We start from the raw sequence: 20495 nt of genomic DNA, 5'->3' as shown, positions 1-20495 counted from the left end.
TGTTGTCTGTCTTAGACCTCTTTCTGGCTCGCTATTTGTTCCCTGATTTTTATGTATTTTTAATTTCTAAAAGATCACGAAAAAGGACTTGGATAAATCGTCTCATCTTCATCTGTGTGTCCTGAAGTGAGGTCAGCAAAGGTCAAGTCCTTAGTCACTTTATAAATCAATACTATATTATTACATTTATTATTCTAGTCATCAGTTGTATTTTAGTTTTATGATTTAAGGTAACTTCAGCAACTAAAAAAACTTGATTGGGAAATGAGTTTCATAAATACCAATATCATAAAGTATTCCAGTCCAACATCTTCAGTGACACTAAATAATGCATTAACATCATTTTATACAACAGTCCTTTTTTATTCCTTAAATACAACTGAATGAATGTTTGATTTGTAAGAATTCATTGACAGTCAGTGAAATAAATAAAAGCCTTAAAAACATTGTGAAGCCCCGAGCACTTCACAAATAGCATCAGTAAATATGTTTCAAATATTTTTACACCGAGGCAAAAGAAACGATAAAATGATAAGTATGAACATGTCTCTTTTCGTCTTGAATTCACGGAGCACGTTCACGCTTCAAAAACAAAACACTTTTTGTGTGTGTGTGTGTGTGTGGGGGGGGGGCGCCTCCCTTCCCTTCCCTTCCCTTCCCTTCCCTTCCCTTCCCTTCCCTTCCCTGCTTGTCATTCCCCACTATCGCTCTCCCTGATTTCTGACTTTATCCATTGTTCTGTTTCTATATAAGCCATTAAAAAGCCCAAAAATAAATCGTAAAATTAAACATCTAATATATTTGGCTTATATATAATGTTTGTGTGAACAAGCTGATCTTAAATCCAAATGACTGCATGTTGTTTAATCGTACTGATTTGAAACGCTGAACTCTTTTCCTCACTGGATCAGGTTTTTATTTTTTGCTTCCAAACACCTTCTGATCTGCTGACAGAAATGTAACACATTTCCTCCGGGCAGTGTTTCTGTAACCTCCTCTGCCCTCTGTGCTGTACAACAAGCCAGCGGAGCTAAACGGAGCACGGTCACTGTTAAACTGACAGGCAAGGTCCAGAAAACACCTGAGCTCTTAAGCTACAAACACTATAGGCTACATGCTAGCATGAACAACAAACCCTGTTTGCAGGGGCAGAACTGTTTCAAAGGTCTATTCTCCAAAATTCAACAGAAATATGTTTTGTTATAGAAATAAATATTACAGACATCTTACAGAACACAACAGTTAAACACGTGTGTTTAACCAGAAGCTATATTAGCTTTACATGAGATGAGAATAGCTACCTAGCTTGGCAACCTGCTGCTAATTGACATTTTTTTTGTTTCTTTGTTGATTGTAGCTTCTAGAGCTACTTTAGTCCACACTCGATCGCACTCACTGGATAGTTAAAGGTGAACTGAGAGGTTTCAGACATCGGGATGTAATGACAAAACTTAACTCTTAACACAATAAGTATCACAATACCAGGTTCTCAATACGATGTTATCACAAGTTTTTAGATGTGTTTGAAGTCAGGGAAACATCACTCACCATGCACTTATAAATCTTTTCTTGCTTTTGCCACGTCTGCACAAACCTCTTCTCTAGCTACTGATGTCGCAGAATTGGCTCCATCTGCTGGTTAAAAAGAGTGTTGCTGCGTATTTTTTGTGTAATTGATTGAAATTGTCCATATTTGTGTCGGTCTTTAATTGTATTGCGGCGTATCGTTACATCATTAACCAGACATGTTTCAACATGGGATTTGGTCTGCAAATGCAACAGGCCAGCGAGTCAACTCTTATCATCTTCCTTTCTATTAAACGTCACCTCAGGCTTTTGCGAACTCAGTTTTGTAATCTAGTTTACACTCCTTGAGATTTTTGGTTGTTATGTGGGCGGCACAGGCCTTCAAAGAGTGAGACATCCTTAAAGCACAAACTGATGCAAGAAAGTGAAAAGCAGCAGACTAAAATGCTGCCTCTCTCTCTCTCTCTCTCTCTCTCTCTCTCTCTCTCTCTCTCTCTCTCTCTCTCTCTCTCTCTCTCTCTCTCTCTCTCTCTCTCTCTCTCTCTCTCTCTCTCTCTCTCTCTCTCTCTCTCTCTCTCTCTCTCTCTCTCTCTCTCTCTCTCTCTCTCTCTCTCTGACAGTCTGCTGTGTGTTTCCACAAATGTTCCCATGCTCAAGCACATCCTGCTGTCTGGCTTCACTCTCACCACCTGTCTGTGATGAGCTAATGGTAACTGCTGCAGCTCAAGCTTCAAGCCTGACTGCCCTTTGTCTGCTCTGCCTCTCGTGCCTTAGAGGTCATAAGCGCTATCATTAGATATGCAGGGCGTGTGTGCACCTCTTCTGTCACACGTGCATGATTGTCATTACAGAGGAAGTGAGCCGCGACGCTGAATGTTCAGAGTAGATTGACCTGAACGAGCTTTAGATGAGTGTTTTTGTGGCGGGTTGTCGCTCATGTTCGTCTGCCTGCTTGTGTTCTCGATGCTTTAGCAGATGATTTAACATGTTTTTGTATCCGTGTTCAATCTCTCGTCTTCCCCTGCAAACATTTTGACACACAGCAGGAACTGAATGATGTCTTGTGTTGATCTAGTCAAGTGTGGAAGTTAAAGATGCGTTGAGTCTCTGTCTCTATAACACTCAGATGCCACTGTCTCTTGTGCCACAAACTACTCTTACTACTTGAAGATCACTTTTTGCAGGTCTCGGACCTCAGAATCAAAAGCATTTTTACTCGATCTCATCTCAGTCTCAGACAGGATGGATTTTAAATCAAGACCACCGCTGATAGATTTTTTTTTCCACATCATTACTTAAAATAGAAGGAAGCTTTCTAAAAGAACAAATAACTTCAATTCATTCATTATTTCTTTAATTATTTCAAGTTTACAGAAGCAGCCTTCCCCCTGTTTAACTTAAAACATACAAGCTGATGATTTTCTGTGACATTAATGGTCTTGGTCTTGACCTGGTCTGGACTCTAGTCTCGGGTATGTGTTGGTTTCGGTTAGTGTGGTCTTGACTACAACACGACACCACAAACAAACTCTTTTTAAATCAAAGACTCATCGCAGGGTTTTAGCTCAGACACATCCTCAGAGACAGGAAGTCCAGTGTGCTGCATACACGACGTGTTTTGTTCTGTGGTTTGTTTTGGTGTAAAATGCAAAGTTTTATTGATTAGAAGTGAATGCACTGAAACACACAATATGATGCTTTAATATGTTGAACAAACGTTAATAATAAATCCTCATTTCCAGCTGATTCTGTTAACTTTGTACCCAATAAAGCTCGACAAGAAAGGACATGTGACGTGCACCAAACAAATAGCATATTAGAAGTGACTCTAATATGTCCAGATAATGCCTGCACATTTGCTCATTTCCTGTCTGTGGCACACAGGATCAGATTTTTGACTTCAGTGTGTTTGGAACTAATGAGGCACCTCTGTCCAGTGTGTCGCAGCTTTGTGTGCGGTTTGTTTATTTAACTTCTCTTTTTTTTTTTTTTTTTTTTTTTTTTAAATTGTGGCAGAAAACAAAATGAGGAAATGAGAGAAAAGAGGTTTTGTTGCTTTGGTGGGACCTTGATCTTATTTTGGGGGGTTTTAGGAAGGAAGGGGCAGACGTTTGTCAGGATGCTAATATGAACAGAGGAGGCTCTTTGTGTTGCAGTCTGAGGTTTCAGCTCTGATCTTTGACCCACATATCTCAGATTCTTCAGGTCACCAGCCTTCTCTCCCTTGAAGTCAGGGTCTTCAAAATGCTTTTTTGGGGGGGGGGGGGGGAGTCACGTTTAAGAACCAAGGTGTTGATGACAGGACTGATGTTCTCAAAACCAGGAATTATTCAAAACCAGATTCTTTGGCTTTGATTAATCAAACAAAGATTTAGTTTTTGGGCTCCTTCTTTTCGAGAGAGTACAGTGGATTGAGTCACAATTCAGAGAGAGACAGAGAGAGAGAGAGAGAGAGAGAGAGAGAGAGAGAGAGAGAGAGAGAGAGAGAGTGGGGAACAACATGCAGAAAAAGGAGTTAAAGGTTGGATTTGAACCCTCATATGTACATGGGTACCTGCATTAAAGACAAGGCTCCCTGCGCCCCAATAAATCAAGTTTTAGGTCAGTTTGTTGGCTTTAAATAAAAAGAGATTTTTCTTGAACGTTACAGGCACAGGTCTGTTTTTACTGAAGTGCTTCGGTTATAAATATGAACACAAAAATCAGCTGTTGATAAGCTGAAGGATAATCAGGCCAAGTGACGAGGGAGCAACTTATAAAATAAGCTTTAAACACAAAGCATGAACACACAAGGGCAATTTTCTAACAAAGGCCAAAAAAGAGATTCTAGTTTAATTTCAAGCTTCAAATAATTTTTCCGTGAAGGTGAAGTCTGCAGTGAAATATCTTTGAGATGGAAATGAGTTCTGTCGTGATTGATGCACGTTCTGTATTGCTCTCTTGTTTCATGTACAGCACTTTGGTTAGCTGTTATAAAACGATGTGAGAGGTTGATGTGCGTCTGTTGTTGGACAGTCGAGGCCTCCTCTTTCTCATGACCTCTTTGTTCAGTCATGTTTCTCTTCTCTGCTTTTTCAATCAGTAACGTCTCGTCGATGGAGACTCCTGAAGCTGAAACTGATGCTGTTGTGTGTGGCGCCCTCGTCTGGCTGTTCTGGTGAACTGCAGGACTGAATCTCTCAGCGCAGCATGAGTTCAGAATCAACAGGTTTGTTTTGAACTGACAGTAATATTAATATTCTATATGTGATCATGTTGATGTAAAATCACATTTAATCACAGACTGAACACAAACATATCAGCAGCGTTTGAACACGTTTTCACTTTGTCACATCACAGCCGGTTATTCAGCCAACACGTCTATTTTTATGACGTTTATCAGCTCAAATGAAACAGAAATACAAACAGAAACCATTTTCATGAATTTACACTCTCTTTGATCATTCATCATTGGAGTGGTGTCGGCCTGATGTTTTAGTGAAGTGTCTGGAGAGAACATTATGAGTTGGTTCTTTACAAATTAAGATTTATTGATCGATTGACACCTTGTAAAACATAAGAGGAAGAAACAGGGGCCACTCTGTTGTAATGTGTAAAGGCCTTTTGTTGACGTTACAATGAAGTCATCTAAAGTCGTTTCAGATCAAGTCAACAGATTTTTTTTATTTATTTGGCCCTGGAGTCATTTCATACACACACAGAAAGAGAGAATGGAGTACTAATGCTTAAGACTAGAATTTATTTTTTTATTTTTTTACTTTTGACTTCTTGTTTGATTCTGCACTGCTGCTGCTGTAACGCCTGAATTTCCCCTTTGGGGATCAATAAAGTAATATCCTATCCTAGAACACTGTATGTCCATAAACACAAGAACTGTCAATAATAAGAGTCTTTATCTTATTTTGGATCAACAGAAAAACACACAAGTTATTTAAGCTTCATGTTTTCATGGATGAACTTCAGGTTTTAAAATTCAGTGAACGTTTCTTTCACGTTGCTGAGCAGGAACAAAACTGGAAATATAGATAGATTGAGTTTCACATTTTATATAAAAGAGGCTATATCAAAATGATCTTCCAATATTTCATGTCGTTTTATGATCCGTGATCTTCTTCAAAACGGGAATAATTCCCCCGTGAGATTCTTGTGTTCAGTTCGACATCCGTCAATAAAGAAGAGAAATCATTTAATCAATAAACAGGCTGGAACATTGTTCGCTGCTTATCACGATTTTACATTTATTATTATTACGATTATAAAAGTGTTTTATTTTCTTTTATTAAATAGAGTTACATCTCATGTTGCCATGACGACACAGTTAAATAATAGACGCAAACCTACTACATATAAGTCGAGTCACGTGTTGACGCTCTGTTATTGAAGCTGTGAGTTAAGACAATTATTTCAACACGACAGATTTTTCAGACACATTAAACAACATGAACTGGGACATGAAAGTTAAACGTTATTATTTATTTAAGGCTCGAGAAGTTTCCAATATGTTACTGATACTTAAACGACCACTAGAATAGGAAAAAAAAAAAAACACAATAACGTCCTCTCTTACAATCTGTACAAAGATTTCTGAACGAGGACGTTTCTTCAGGTTGAAGAGAAGACGTGCATGCGTGGAAACAGGTGGAGGGACATATTTCACATATTTATGTAGATATTTGACACCAACAATAACAATCATATTATTTTTAAATAATGTCCCCTCTTCAAATCATATATATTTATCATCATTGTCTGGATATGATCTTGTGTCTGTGATCTTCTCAGCTTTAAACCACGTGGCCGTCTTTAGTTATTCATCTGATTTTCAGTATTTTTTGTGACTGGATTATTTTATTCTAAAATCTTTTTCTTCTAAACACAACGCAGACCACTGATGACTTGTGTTTTTAAGGCCTCTTAAAAGGGAACTTGCTTGTTGATCTTTAAAGAAGTACTCTTCACAGATATGTTTTACTATTTTCATGTATTTGCTGTTTTTTGTTTGTTGTCTATTAACTCTGTCGGTTTAGTTTCCTTGGAAGTTTTGAAGTTCTTCCCACTCTTAAAAGACAGGATTTTTGGGTTACTTTTTTTTTTTGTCAGGTTTGTTGGGAATGTCATTGCTCCTTAAAAACTCATCTCAGATTGCCCTTATATCAGGGAACGGTATCATAAAGATAATCATAAAGTGTGCAGGGATAAAGAAGCTCACATCGTAGGTTATGTCACCTTCAGGCTCAGCCTGTTCCATGACTATGCGTCTGCCTCCCTGTATCCACTGAACCACAAACGGCACAGAGCCAGTAACTCTCGCCTTTTTAATCCCGTGCTTGACCCCCGAGCTCGTGTCCACAGCAGTACGGGTGTTAGCCTCAAGCCACCTGCCACACCGACCACAGCGTGCCCAGCGTGATGCTGTAAGCCACCACAGCCACCAGGTAAACTCTGAAGAGCAGCACGTCCAGCACGTAGCCCACCTGCAGCCACTCTTTGGCCACCTCCCGGCACTTGTCCCTCTTCTCTAGGAAGTGGCGTATGGCTGTCACTTCCTGCAGGATGTTGTCCATGACAGGTGGGGTGGGTTCCCTGGAGGGCGGCAGACCCAATCCGAGCAGGCCGCCTTCTCTGTCGTGATGGCTGAGCCTTTGACCGATCTCACAGGTGTGGTGGAGGGTGCACTGGGCTGCAGGTTTGGACAAGGACATGTAATCTGCTGTTATTTTTGTTCCTGTTAGTAATAATAATAATACTGTCACAGGCTTTTAAACATGTAAGCACATGTACACCTTACCAGACCCATAGTTGCTGTCCTTGTACTGCTCCATGTCGGAGGCCTGGGAGGACAGTCGGGAGCACAGGCGGTGCTTCTTGTGGATGCAGAAGAGGACAGGCGCTCTCTCCAGAACCAGGTACTTGACCCAGTGGGGCACAGGGGGCTGCAAGTCCTGCTTGTGCACCAGACGCACGATCAGCACGGTCTCTGTGAGGCTGATCACCAGGAGGGCCATGCAGACCACAAAGTACACACCTGTACGGAGCAGGTAGAGAGAGATGATTGATTACGATCCGATCGCAGTAACAGTACGGTTGCCTATATGATGGTCACCTATCAGTGGGGTTCCTATGGCGGTGGCGGGCAGTGTGTCGGACACAATGATGAGGAAGACAGAGTAGCCCAGCAGCAACGTGATCTTGAAGGAAACCCTCTCTCCGCTGTCTGGTGGCAAATAGAAACCCACGATGTCCATCACCATCAGGAAGATACTGGGAAGCAGCAGGTTCACCGTGTAGAATAACGGCCGCCGACGGATCACCACCTGGGACAAACACAGTCATTACTAAATCAGCACGCCGTGTGAACCGGCATGAGCTGGTAGGCTTTGTTTGGAACAAGAAGAGGAAGCAGATCTCTGTTTGGAGCACATGCTGAAAAATATAAAAGTGTGACACCTGAGATATAAAACGTGTCGTCACACTTTGCTAAAACAAAAAAAAAGTTTTATAATATAAAATTATTACATTTGGAAGTTAAAACATCTTAATTTAAATCAACACATGCTACCAGTCTTTTGTTACACATCACAGAAGCGGACATGATTTCACTCTCATCGTCATTCATTTGAGATAAAATAGATTGTTGTGCTGCACTTTTATTCCACTCAAGTACCTTTTTATTACTTTCATATTTGTAGTTCTGTTTGTTTGTTTTTGTTTATTCCAGACATTCAAACCAGTAAATACCTTGTTAAGTTAGCTGTCGTTTGTTCAACTGAATATTTGTTTATCATCCCGTATTTCCCCCCACATGTGTGACGTGAACTCTTCAAACGTTTCCTCTTACGTGGAACTTCATCTCGGCGTAGTAGTCATCGTTGTCCACGCTGAAGATCTTGTAGTTGGACGGTATGTGGAGCAGCTCCCACTCGCCCTGGTTCATGAAAACACTCTTGTCCTCGCTGAGCTCCTCGCGGCTTCTCATCAGGGTGATGTTGATGTCATCAACTGCAGATCGAACACAATGTCGAGAGCAGCGTGAAACCGCCACCGCGACAAGTTACCCATCACTCAGCACTCGGCTCTCTGAGCACATTTCACAGCAGGAGAGTTGAGAGACACACAAAGTGTGCGTCTGATCCAGTGTTTGTGAGGAGAGCGTTCGATGTCAGTGGTTGGTTTAAAGGATTTCATGTTTATTTATTTTAGGGATAACTTTAAATAGATTGTGTCTCATTGGCAGGTTTGGGGTTACATGTCTTGGTCGTGATATGGCTGCAGGAGCTGGGGGATTGAACCCCTCACCTTCCTGTTGAGAGATGACCAAATCGACCACTGAGCCACAGCAGCCTATGATGTTAAATATTAGAAAGGCAAAGAACAGTATTTGTTTGTGTTTACGTTTGACTTCTTGTCTTCTCTAGAGATGAAATGTGTCCAAACGAAGGACATTAGTTCCATGTCACGGATTGGACGTGTCGTCACGTGACTCTGCTCTGAAAATAATCAAAGTAATCATGTGGGTTTGGATTAATGACCCAGCGCTACTATCTCCACCTTTATGCTCTCGTGAACTCTGATTCGTGCTTTGTCTGTCGTGCTGCTGCACGTTATCCGTTAGCTTGCGCCTGTTATTATTGCTTGAAGAGGGAAGATGATTTACAGTGATGCTAACACTTCATGTTAAGTGAATGAGAAGGTCTTACTGGTATGAAGCCAGCTCTGGAAGGTCAGGCTGCATTTCTGCACGTCGAACGGGAAGTTGTAGATGTTGAGAGTGCAGGCTGTGACCACCTGGATGGGTTTGTAGTTTCGAACCGTTCCATCATGTGTGACATAGACGTAAGGTATGTCCGGAGACTTCCCCACGTCCACACTGCAGGTCAGAGACAGACGTGTTTATTTGTGAAGGAGCAGCCTGAGCAGATACCGAAACTATCGTACCAACAGCAGCCGCTCTTACAACTCATTGATGAGGATGTCAGGCACCCACACGTTGGCTGTGGGAAGAGACACCTGTTTCACTTCATCAAAGTCTTCTGGATCCCAGACCAGAAATTCATCCCTCCAAGACTAAAAGATCGAGGCAAAAAGATGTGACTTTAAATAATTAGTCAAATCAAACCAGCCGTTCCAGATGTGATATATGGTGCAATTTATACTACATATAACTTCACTAAACCCCCACACCACGATTTCAGCTGAAACCTTTTTGGTATGTTTTCGACATTTCAGTATTTAAATTATTGACCCTCGATGAACTGCAGGGTTTTACACTCTCACATTGGCTTTATTTTTCAGGACTGGTCTCCTCCCCTCTCCTCCAACCCCGTCTGTGGTGAGACCTCACAATTAACAGTCTTAATGTATTTTATATCCATTATGGGTCGAAGCACTTCAGCTGAAACTCTGGGGGGTTTAGTTACGCTTAAAGGGGCTTTCATGTTTGTCTTACCTGTCTGTACCAAACATACGTAGTCAAAACCTGGTTCTTCTCATCCTGTGGACAAGATGACGTGAGAGAAAAACATTTTAGAGTCATTTCGTTCTCATTTTTAGTTTATGAATATTTAGTCAGCTCCTCTCTCTTAAAGAGAGGTGTTTTTTTGTGTGTTTCCATATTTTAATAGATTCCTCGGTTTAATGTAATTACCACACAGGAAACCTGGGCTCACAGTGTGTCCCTGTAGACGAGGACAGAATCTGCAGCTAATCTGTGTGTCGTAAGGACCGTAGCATGTTCATCAGTCCACGCTCCTGTCTCCATATGAGAGGAATTTAACGCCTTACAAATCAAATTAAAGCCTTAATGAGATTAAGATGCATCATAACTCACCACATTGAGGATGGAGTAAACCATGAGGTCTATGGACACCATAGTGGACGTCCTCCAGTCCTTCACTGGTCTCACCCCCTTCTTGTACCCAGCACTCAGAAACTCAGACAGCCGCACTAAAGTGGCGTTGGCGAATCTCCCGGTGCTGCCGCCCGCTTTCTTCACTGAAAGTTATAAAAAAAAAAGTAGGAAGTTGAGGTGCTCTGACACAAACAAGACAAAAAGACAGTGTGGTAGGAATATTTCTCAGAATAAACTTTAAACAACAGCCGTCTCATAAAAGTGCCTCAAAAGATTACAGCTTGGAAAATACAAACTATTTTTTTAGATTCTGTGCAGGTTCAAACTAAGAAAGGAAAAGGTACAAAAAAAACAGTTGTACAATTTGGCTACGAATTATTAGAAAAATCAGTAGAATCTAGAAACAAGTCCTCCAGCTGATTTTAGTTGAATGTTTGCAGCAAATTGTTGTTTTGAAATGCCATCACATTCAAATACCTTTCTCACTAAAGAAACATTCGAATCAAACAAAACAAATAGTTTTGTTTGATTAATTACATCAGATAAATGTGATGCTCCTTCTGTGTTTCCAGAGTAGTTTGGTTAATCGTTGATTATTCCTCACTCTGATTTAACCCCTAACCCTGTTTTAATGCAGAACGAGCGTATGGACCTTTTTCAGTCAAGAGAAAAATAAAAAGTCTCCAAAGTAACTTATTGTTGTCATCTTTTGAAGCACTGTTATGAGACAGATGTTGTTTAAAGTTTATTAGTAACTTATTGTTACGGTGTCCCATCATTGGCTTAGATATATGAACAGTCAACTACATCACCATGAATTGTAAAGTAAAGCTGCTGTACCTGTGCAGGCTCTGGTGGCTCCCTGAATAAGCAGGAGTAAAAGTGCAGTCCAGGCTGAAGCGACTCTCATGGTGACAGTTCACCTGTGTTTTTCTTCTCTCCCTGTGACAGTCTGCCTGCCGCTCTGATGAAATCCACGAGATGCCTCAAACCCTTCTCCTCCATATCCATCACCTCGTCCTCTCCCGGTATGGAAACCTTGTTAGTGTCACTCAGCTCAGGAGGGTGTTTCCATCGGCTCTGATGCCACTCCTCCTCCCGGCTCAATAACGCAGCAGCTCTCTGAGAAAGTGTTGAAACATCAAGCCAGGTGAGTAAAGAAGTAATTCACCAACACAAGCCCAGTGAATATATAAGTACAAACCGGCAGAGGTGACAGATTTAACCAATAATCTCCTTTCTCTCATCACACCTGCGTTGGCTGTTTACTTATTTACATGCAAACTAATGAACATGAACATGTTAGCAGATTGTGACCAGGCGAATGTACATCTGTAATCCCTTGTTTACTAGCTTCCTATTTGAACTGTAAATTCTTTAGAATAAAGTTAAGCCTGCACGATGTGACAAAAAATCCTTCATCCAAAATAGATCTATAGATCATTTTTTAAAAGAAAGTTCATCCTGAGGGTGGCAGAGATGGAATAAGTGTTGAGCTCATGAGGGGGAAAAGTTCCAGTGTTCAAGAACAGATAGTTAAATGATGATTAACAATAATTCAACCAAAATTAACCTTTTTTTTTTTTTTCTTAATTTAATTTGTAAGAATTTGTGATTTCACATGTATCGTGATAATTATCAGTATTGAGTGATCTGAACATTTATAGAGTGATAACATTTTTATTTGTCCAGCCTTTATATAAACTCTCATTTCAAATATGCAGAGTAGCTCTTTATCTATTTTTTTAATCATAGTGTTTAAAATATCCTTTCAGCATACAGCTGTTGTTCCAAACAATAGGCTGATTTATTTTCATGAAAGAAGTACAGACGGGTGTGCAGTTAGTTTGACACTTTGAATGTTTTTATTTGCACTTCTCATGTGTCATGTTAAGACAACGGTTGAAATGATTTTCCATGAAATACAGTCATCCTGAGGTGGCATTTATATTCACGACACAGATCCGTTCGTTAGCTCTTACAGAGAATAACAAAGCGCTCGGCAGACATTTATCTTCAGCTCTGTTGCGTAACAACTTGTAACCAGATCCAGTGGAAGAAGAGGTTTGCAGACACTGTGAAAATTGCATTACCATGGATCTTTCCAGGGGCAGGTTTTCTTTGAAGCACTCTTGATATTCTCATCATGACTGTTAAAAAACCATCAGGGGAATGGAGACACTCTGCATGGGTTTTATTGATCTGCTCTGTGGCAGTGGGATGGAGACTAAAGTATGAATACAATATCATATCATCACACCGGCATTGAAGAGTTTCTCCCCAGAGCTGATATATTATACTCACAGGCTTTGAGTGACTCTTCACTGTCGGGAAAACATAACAGACTCCATTCAATAACGTCTGTCAAAGTGTGACGTTGTTACACAGGATCTGGAGCTGATCCAAACTCAATATTTTAAAAGACGTTCTGATTTTAAACAGCTTGAGTGTTACTCTCGAGGTATTCAGGAATCATTTTGGCTCTTTTGAATCCATTAAACTCAACAGTCAGAGCTGAGATCTGGGACACTTTGACATGAAGCAGTTCAATGGGCGAAGCAAGAAGAGACGGATAACTGCGTACATGACCATTTGTAAGCATCCATCAACAGTTACATTTCTCTTTGACAAGGTGAACTTGCTTTTTGTTTAACGTTTAATTTATGGGATTTCTGTCAGAGGAAACAAAAAAACGTGTGTTTTCCAAATGGTTCATAGTCTTATGGTTAGTATAGGTTGGTGGATTTATTTGTGTTTTTTGGAGAACAGCGTATCGTGTTACAATAACACAGCATCAGATACTGACGCTTCCAACCTGAGCTAACTATGCTCATATGAAAGTTACATTAGACGTTAGTTAGAATGGGTGGGGAGTATCAACATGATAACACTGTGTGTGTGTGTGTGTGTGTGTGTGTGCACTCATTTTACTTGGCACTCAAACGATTCATGTTTTTAATCGAACACATTGAATATAATTTGCTAACAGAAGTTAAAGACCTTTTAATTGCATGTTTAAAATCTCCATCACGTTACATTTCAAGGTCTGTTATGCTTTTATTTTTTTAAGCTAAAGGTAATTTACTTCCTGTTCCTGTCTTCCTACTAAACTACCAAAGGAGCAGCGGTGTTTTTATTTTCCATTGCCACAGCTGCAGGGCGAAACTATGGTGCACCAAAAGGGACAAAATTACATACTTTTAATTGCAATTTTAAAAAAAAAGAAGTTGTTGATTTTGGACCTTGTTGTCATTGTGACATGTTAACCCTTAAAGCCCCATTTACGACCTCTCTGATGTTGTGATACTTTGCCAACCCTGCTCTCTCATATATCGACGATGATTTAAAAAAAAAAAAAACACAGAAAGGCGAGTTACAACTTTCTCCTGGAACATGTTCTCAACATTAACATACAGTACAAAATGCATCCTTCTTTCTCTTTACTTAAAATATTTAGTTGAAGGAATAATATGCCCTGTGATTGACCAGCAGCCGGTCTGGAGTGTACCCCGCTTCTCATCCAATGACAGCTGAGACATCAATATACAGGAGATGATCAATAGATGGATATTACCACTTACATACGATACTTGTAAGTGTAACGAATCAGACTTTTTTTTTTTAAATAATTGTCAGGGTCAGGCGAAGCTCCAACTGGCCCAGAGCAGCAGCAGAGTGCTGGTGTACAGGACGAGGACAAATAGGTAAAAGCGGAACAGGTAGAGGTCCAGTTTAAGGCAGAGAGCCAGCCAATCGGCCTGAGCTGAAGACTCCCTGTCGTCCTCTGAAAAGGCCAGACGGAGGGAGACCAACTCCTGGAGGAGCCAGTCGAGACCAGAAGGAGCGTGTTGGACTTCATTCAGGGACAGCAGGTCCTCCTCCAGTGAGGGATTGAGCTCATAATCTAGAAAGAAGATGAAGCAATCTGGTTTTGATTTAGTTGTTTTTTGATCGTTAAATACAGGAGAACATTAAAATCAAGCATTCAAACAGGTGAATATGGCCAAGACGTTCACGACTATGGTTTCACTGTAGGTCAGTCTTTACTACTTTATCAAACAGAAGGTGAGAACTGTGTTCAACGAAAAGCATTTTCACATCTGCAGCTGATATAATTGATTTAAGCTTTCCAACAAAGACAGAACGTGCCTTAGCTTTATAAAATGCACATGTTGAATTAACTTGTATTCTACTGGCGGTCTGTAACTTGGTGATCTAACTGTGTCTAACCTTCAGACTGGCTGATGAATTCGAGGGTTTTGAGCGAGGTTAAAGCGCTCTCGGTGAACTCCTGGCCAGCCGAGCCGTACTTGTCCAGCAGGCAGGCCGACACTGAGAATTGCTTGACCTCTTTCTCGCTGTGGTGGAGCAGCTTCACCACCAGTATGGACTTAGTCAGGCTGAGCATCAGCATAGCCATGCACACAGCGAAGAACACACCTGGATGGAAATGGGAGAGACACTTTCTGCTTATAGAACAGATCGATGGCAAATGATTAGTGATAAGTTCAGACAAGGTTCAAGGTTTTAAACAGTAAGAAATAAAAGTGAGAAACTTGGCGTTTGTGGTCATAAGTGAATCCAGGTTATAGGAGCGGACGATGGGAGTTCAGTAGAAGCTGATCGAAATGGGCTGAACGTATCTGACCTATGAGCGGAGTTCTGACTGCAGTTGAGGGCAGATCGTCTGTCAGGTTGACTCTGAAGACTGTGTAGCCCAGCAGGATGCTGATCTTAAAGGCAATGCGGGTACGACTGTTCAGAGGGAGGTAGAAACTGATGACATCTACCAGCATGAGGAAGATGCTGGGGATGAGGAGACCCACCACGTACAGCAGGGGGCGTCGGCGGATTAACACCTGAAGAAGAAGAAGAAATGCACAGAAGCCATAGATCATGTTGCAGCTACAATTTATTCAATCAAATGTCTCAAACTGGGTCCTTGTATGTTTGGTTTGTGGTAACTTGCCCTGATTTAAAAAAAAAAAGTTTTAATTGAATTGAATTTGAATGATAAGAAAGTATCTTATGACCCTAAGATTTGCACTTCCTAGTAGGTTTAAGCTGCTAATTCACATGATTTGCCTCCGAAGATCTTTTTAAAGTTTCGTTAAACTTTGCTGAACACGCTGTAAAAATTTCATTCCCTATTACAGAAATAATGCAGCCGGAGTGGAACAATATCCCAGAGAGCCATGAAACGCTCCATTACCAAAAGGCTCTCTCTCTCTTAGAGCTGAATAAATAGCAGCCCTCCCTGCTCTCCACCTGCAATGGGCTATGGAGCCATTTTCCTCACCACTAACAAGAAGTCCATTGATCAGGCAGCCACTGAGACAGTCTCATTATGGTTCCTCACCCTCCCCTGTCTATCAGCCTCCCTCTCTATCGGTGTCTTTACTTGCCAGAAACAGCCTCAGTCTCATCATTTGGCATTAGCTCACTAGCCCGATCCATGGAGGTCGCGGCCAATTGCTTAACACTTTGCAATCCTGCCGCACAGCATGTGCGAGGGAGTCTAACCCACAGAGAGCTACAGTTTAAAGCTCGCCATCGATAAGCTATCAGAGCCATCACTGTGCACTTACTGGCTCACTCGTTACAGAGCTGTTGCTGTCTCCTAATATTATGACCAAAAGGCTTCTCTTTTTCTTTTTTTTTTCTTTTTTTTTTTTTGGTGTCTAATTTCCTCCTTTAGATTTGAATTGAATAGAAATAGCATTTTTTAACAAATTCACATGAGTACATACATTGAACTGGATTTGTGCATAATCAGTGTCATCCTGGTGGATTTGCCAGTAGCGGGAGGGAACTGACAATAGCTCCCATTCTCCGTCATTCATGAACTCCTTCTGATCATTAGCAATGGCCTCTGCACTCCTCAACAGAGCCAGGTCTATTTCCTTCACTGCCGAGGAAAGACAAAAGAGACGCTTAATAACAGTAAAGGATAAGCTCAAATGTCACTTTTGCCTAAATAGAGGTAAAATCGTCAAGAGGATGTTTTTGATTCCTTAGAGCTCCTTCCTTTGTACTCACACTATCTAAAGAAATACAAACTAGGTGAATTATAAGATGTATGTTTCCTGTATGTCATCCTCCCTGCTGGTGTTTTAACCTGAAGTCCACGTTTGATCTTTGAGCTGATGGTTTATTTTTCTTCTACAGAAACATCCTCCTCTTCAGACTGACGTCCATCCATCCTGAATGCGATTTTGGCTTGTCTCATCTCTTCACCCGACATCAGGCGAGTTTGACATGATCTCTGTTCAAAGAAGCCTTTGAAGCACTTTCATGTCTCCTCTTGATGTGGAGCTCTCCAAATATGTGATAACCTAAGATGGTCAAACTGGAAGGTTGTTGTTTTTACGTATTCAGTAGATAAAGATGTCATGAGTTGTATGTTGAAACAACAACATGCTAACTGAATGTTTTCAGTAGGCTGAGGTGGAGTGACACATATTGTGAAGTCTCAGTGTTATTGTTTTCTATATCAGGACTCATAGTATGCTTCTTGTCCAATTAAAATAGCTTGTTTGGAATTAATAATCATGCAATGTCTTTTTTTTTTTTTTTTTAAGCAAAATCTGTTTTAACATTTGAATATCTTTTAGTTTGGGTGCTGTAGGTCACCCTGAGCTTTAGTAAAGTGCAGCTGACATTTTTGAACATGTTTGACATTTCATAGACAAAGTCATTAGTCAGTTACTTAACTAAGTAATTGGCAGATTAATCCCTAATTGTAATCCCCTGCCTCCAATCACAGTGGGCCTCTCATTGATTTTTCAGTCGATACTGTCTCTTGGACTGGTTTGTTCACAGGTTGACTGACTGGTTTCTCTTTCTGGTTCTTCTCCAGTCCGTCTCTCTTGGATTCATTTAGTTTAAAGTTGTCTTCTTAAGACATGGAAACTATCCCATAAGGGGGTCTCACTGCTGCTGCTGCTGGTGTTCCCCATGAACTGTAAAACTGAGAAATCTGCTAATGAAGATTGTTGAAAGCTTCAAGTTCCCTTTGAGATGCGAGTGTTTTGCAGAGCACCTCAAACTACTTATAAGACAGCAGGTATGCAAAACTTCATCACAGGCAGGAGACAGACCTGAATGAAGCCAGCTGCGGAAGGTGAGGCTGCAGTTTTGCTTGTCAAACGGAAAGGCGTACATCTCCAGGCTGCAGGCCAGCACCACCTGCATGGGCCGGTTGTTCTTAACTGATCCGGAGGAGTTGACGTAAACGTAAGAGATCGGAGGGGACTTCCCTGCATCCACACTATGAACACATGAAGAATCATTAATTACATGAATCACCTTTCACCAGTGACAACACATAGCTACATGTATTTATCAGTATCAATCTGTTTGGGAACCCGTGCGTCGCTGGCTCAAGTCCTGGTGTGCACCAACACTATAGAGTTATCGTCCTCGTCTTATGACTGTCGATGATGTCATTATGCTTCATTGACATTCATATCAGTATCTTGGACTCCATTTAAGACTCTGGTGAAGCACATTGAGTTGTTTGACTATAACGTGTCAGTATGTTATCGAGTTATTTCTCACAATTCACTGACGATAACATCAGGTATCCAGATGGCATCAGACGACAGCGAGATCTCAGTGATACCATCAAACTCTTCTGGGTCCCAAACCAGGAACTCATCTGTCCAGATCTGGAGGAGGAGGAGAAACCATTTCAACATAATTTAAGGTACAAAAAAAAAAAGTTTTGTAAATGACTTTTCTTCCTTTTTTAAACAAGTCAAAGAAGCACTAAGAGTCAGAGACGCCACTCACCTGTCTGTACCAAATATTTGTTGTCATGCTCTGGGTCTTTCCATCCTGCAAAAATGAAAATAATTAAATGGCACTGTAAACAGTATGAATGCCTTTCTTTTATACCAAGGCTACTTTGTGAGGCTACATGATGTCATCCTTCACAACAGCAGCTGAAAACTATTAGAATTATTCAAATAAAAATACAACAATCATGAGGACATTATGAGAGTTTAGACTTTTTTTGCTTTCAAGTTTTGAAATGCAGTGTTTTTGTCTGCCCTTGTAGCCAAGTAATTTTAAATTAGCCACACATGACATGTGCATCTCTTCATAGTCAGTGATGCTTTTAAAGCTGTGGAGTTAAAAAAGTAGAAGTGAAATGAAAAGAGTACTCAAGGAGAAAATACCACGTCGAGGACAGACTGCAGAATGAGGTCAATGTAGATGGTGATATGACTGGTCCAGTTGTGAACGGGCCGAACTCCACAGTCGTATTTCCTGAGGAGGGTTCTGGTCAGCTGGTTCAGAGCAGATCTCTTCGGCTTCTCTGGCACACATTCAGCCAGAGGAGCTAAAAGAGAATGATCGATTACTGCCAAAGCTTCACGCTTGGTAAAATCATCAGCACCTTCAACAGGCAATTAAGTGTAAACATCTAGAAGACCCCTTTATAAAAAAAAAAATATATTGCAATTATTTTTTCAGAATATACTGTAAGTGCCACTTGTTGTTTGATTGCCATGTTAATTCACACTCTGGCACCTACTGGCTCATTATTTTACTGCACTGAGCTCGGATTGTTTTCTGTGGATTGTTTGGAAAAGCTGCCATGTTTATGTCATGTGCACGATATCTAAAGGGTACTTGAAGGCAACACCATTAAATGCTACTCAACCGAGGAATTAAACACCTCAAAAAACTTTTTTTGTACATTAATAACATTTGTACGCCCTTTCCTAACTATGGCTGTTGAAATGCAAAATGTAAATTAAAATGTTTTAGAAACATGAATAGTTTGCAGGATGTGTAAAATGGGGGGGGGGGGGGGGGGGGGCACATTACTGTTTACCCCTGTGCCTTTAATCCAGTTACTCCACCCCTGCTAATAATAGAGGGCTCTAAGAGATATGTATACGTTGCAAAATTAACTTGGGGAAAAGTCAGATTTATGAATTAATGTTTGCACAAAGAGATCCCAAGAACAATTACAAGGATAGTACAAGAAAAAAGACAAAGTGCAAACACATATTTGTCGCCTCTCAAATGTATCATTTTACATGATAACATGAGTTTATATTTGTGGTTCTGATGCACAAAGTATGAGTGCATCCGCCACAGGATATTTGACAGTATAGTTTCAAAGACAGTGGAGGATGCTGATTCAGTGTTAGTAAAAGCAAATTCAGAGAAGTGTCACAAAGTTGGCAAAAAAATATTTAAAAAACTTTCCATTAGCTCAGTGTTGTTGATTGAAATTTCCCAAATCAGAAATATCTATCTCTTTAACTTTCATACAAATCCTTCTTATATCAAAATGCACTGGACAGAAAAAAGAATTCTTACCAAAGAGCAGCAGCATCAGCCAAATGAACGACATCAGTGTCAAACTTCAGATCAAAAGTATCATCCAGACGTCACATTAAACAGCTTGCTCTCCTTTACACAAAAAGATCAACAGTTTCATCATAGAACCTCAAGAGCAGCCATACCCAGTGTAGACGGAGAACAATGGACGGGGAGGCACAGACATTTTGGATGAACTGATATTGATTTTTCCCCTCCATGGGTAAGGTGATACATACAATAATGAAGCAGGCAGGAGAGGAAACTCCCTGAGGGTTTGTTTTAGAGCCGGTGCGATGTTTCATTTCAGTGGAGTTTGAACATTTAGGTTGGTATAGAAAGGTGTTGTAATTCTGGTGGAAACAAGAATAAGACACTTCTATTCAGTCTGGATTTGCTTCCAAAGAAGTTTTTCACACACTTTTAAATATTCATTAATTCATCAATCTTTTCACAAGGTACAAATCACAATCTTTCTCCACGGAGATTTACACACCCCAAGAGCACAACTCTTTATTCTAATGATATAATCAATATGTTTTGTTTAATTTGTTTTTTATTTAGATCATTAGCTGGTGCATTGCAGCAGCTTTTTAAACAGGGTTTTTATCAGTATAAAAGATAACAAACATATCAGTAAGATTTTTAACATTTTTATTCATTTTCAGTTACAGCAACGATTGAAGTTTTATTTTGAAATGTAAGAAAGAAAGACTTTTGGCACTTCACCTATGTCTGACTCTAAATCACAGTGTTCAGTTTCTGGTCACTTTATAAGACA

At 40.4% G+C, this 20495-nt stretch overlaps 2 protein-coding genes across 2 annotated transcripts; both read right to left on the bottom strand.

The window, feature by feature from the left end:
- Positions 1 to 6441: 6441 nt before the first annotated feature.
- htr3a (5-hydroxytryptamine (serotonin) receptor 3A) lies at positions 6442 to 12851 on the bottom strand (the record flags this gene model as incomplete). The annotated part of the gene is made up of 9 exons (XM_079355191.1): positions 6442 to 7207; positions 7316 to 7552; positions 7631 to 7841; positions 8366 to 8526; positions 9225 to 9394; positions 9482 to 9591; positions 9974 to 10018; positions 10355 to 10518; positions 12830 to 12851. 9 exons carry the CDS (start codon positions 12849 to 12851, stop codon positions 6897 to 6899), a joined length of 1431 nt encoding a protein of 476 aa, XP_079211317.1. The 3' UTR covers positions 6442 to 6896.
- A 1005-nt stretch (positions 12852 to 13856) lies between these two features.
- htr3b (5-hydroxytryptamine (serotonin) receptor 3B) lies at positions 13857 to 18982 on the bottom strand (the record flags this gene model as incomplete). Its single annotated transcript, XM_079355190.1, has 9 exons — positions 13857 to 14279; positions 14606 to 14815; positions 15024 to 15234; positions 16126 to 16283; positions 17476 to 17645; positions 17936 to 18045; positions 18170 to 18214; positions 18559 to 18722; positions 18934 to 18982. The coding sequence occupies 9 exons, from the start codon at positions 18980 to 18982 to the stop codon at positions 14014 to 14016; spliced, it is 1383 nt and encodes a 460-aa protein (XP_079211316.1). The 3' UTR covers positions 13857 to 14013.
- Between the last annotated feature and the right edge of the window lie 1513 nt (positions 18983 to 20495).

Source organism: Symphodus melops (genome assembly GCF_947650265.1).
Source record: "Symphodus melops genome assembly, chromosome: 11".
Taxonomy (NCBI): Eukaryota; Metazoa; Chordata; class Actinopteri; order Labriformes; family Labridae; genus Symphodus; species Symphodus melops.
This window is presented reverse-complemented; position numbering and strand designations above follow the sequence as displayed.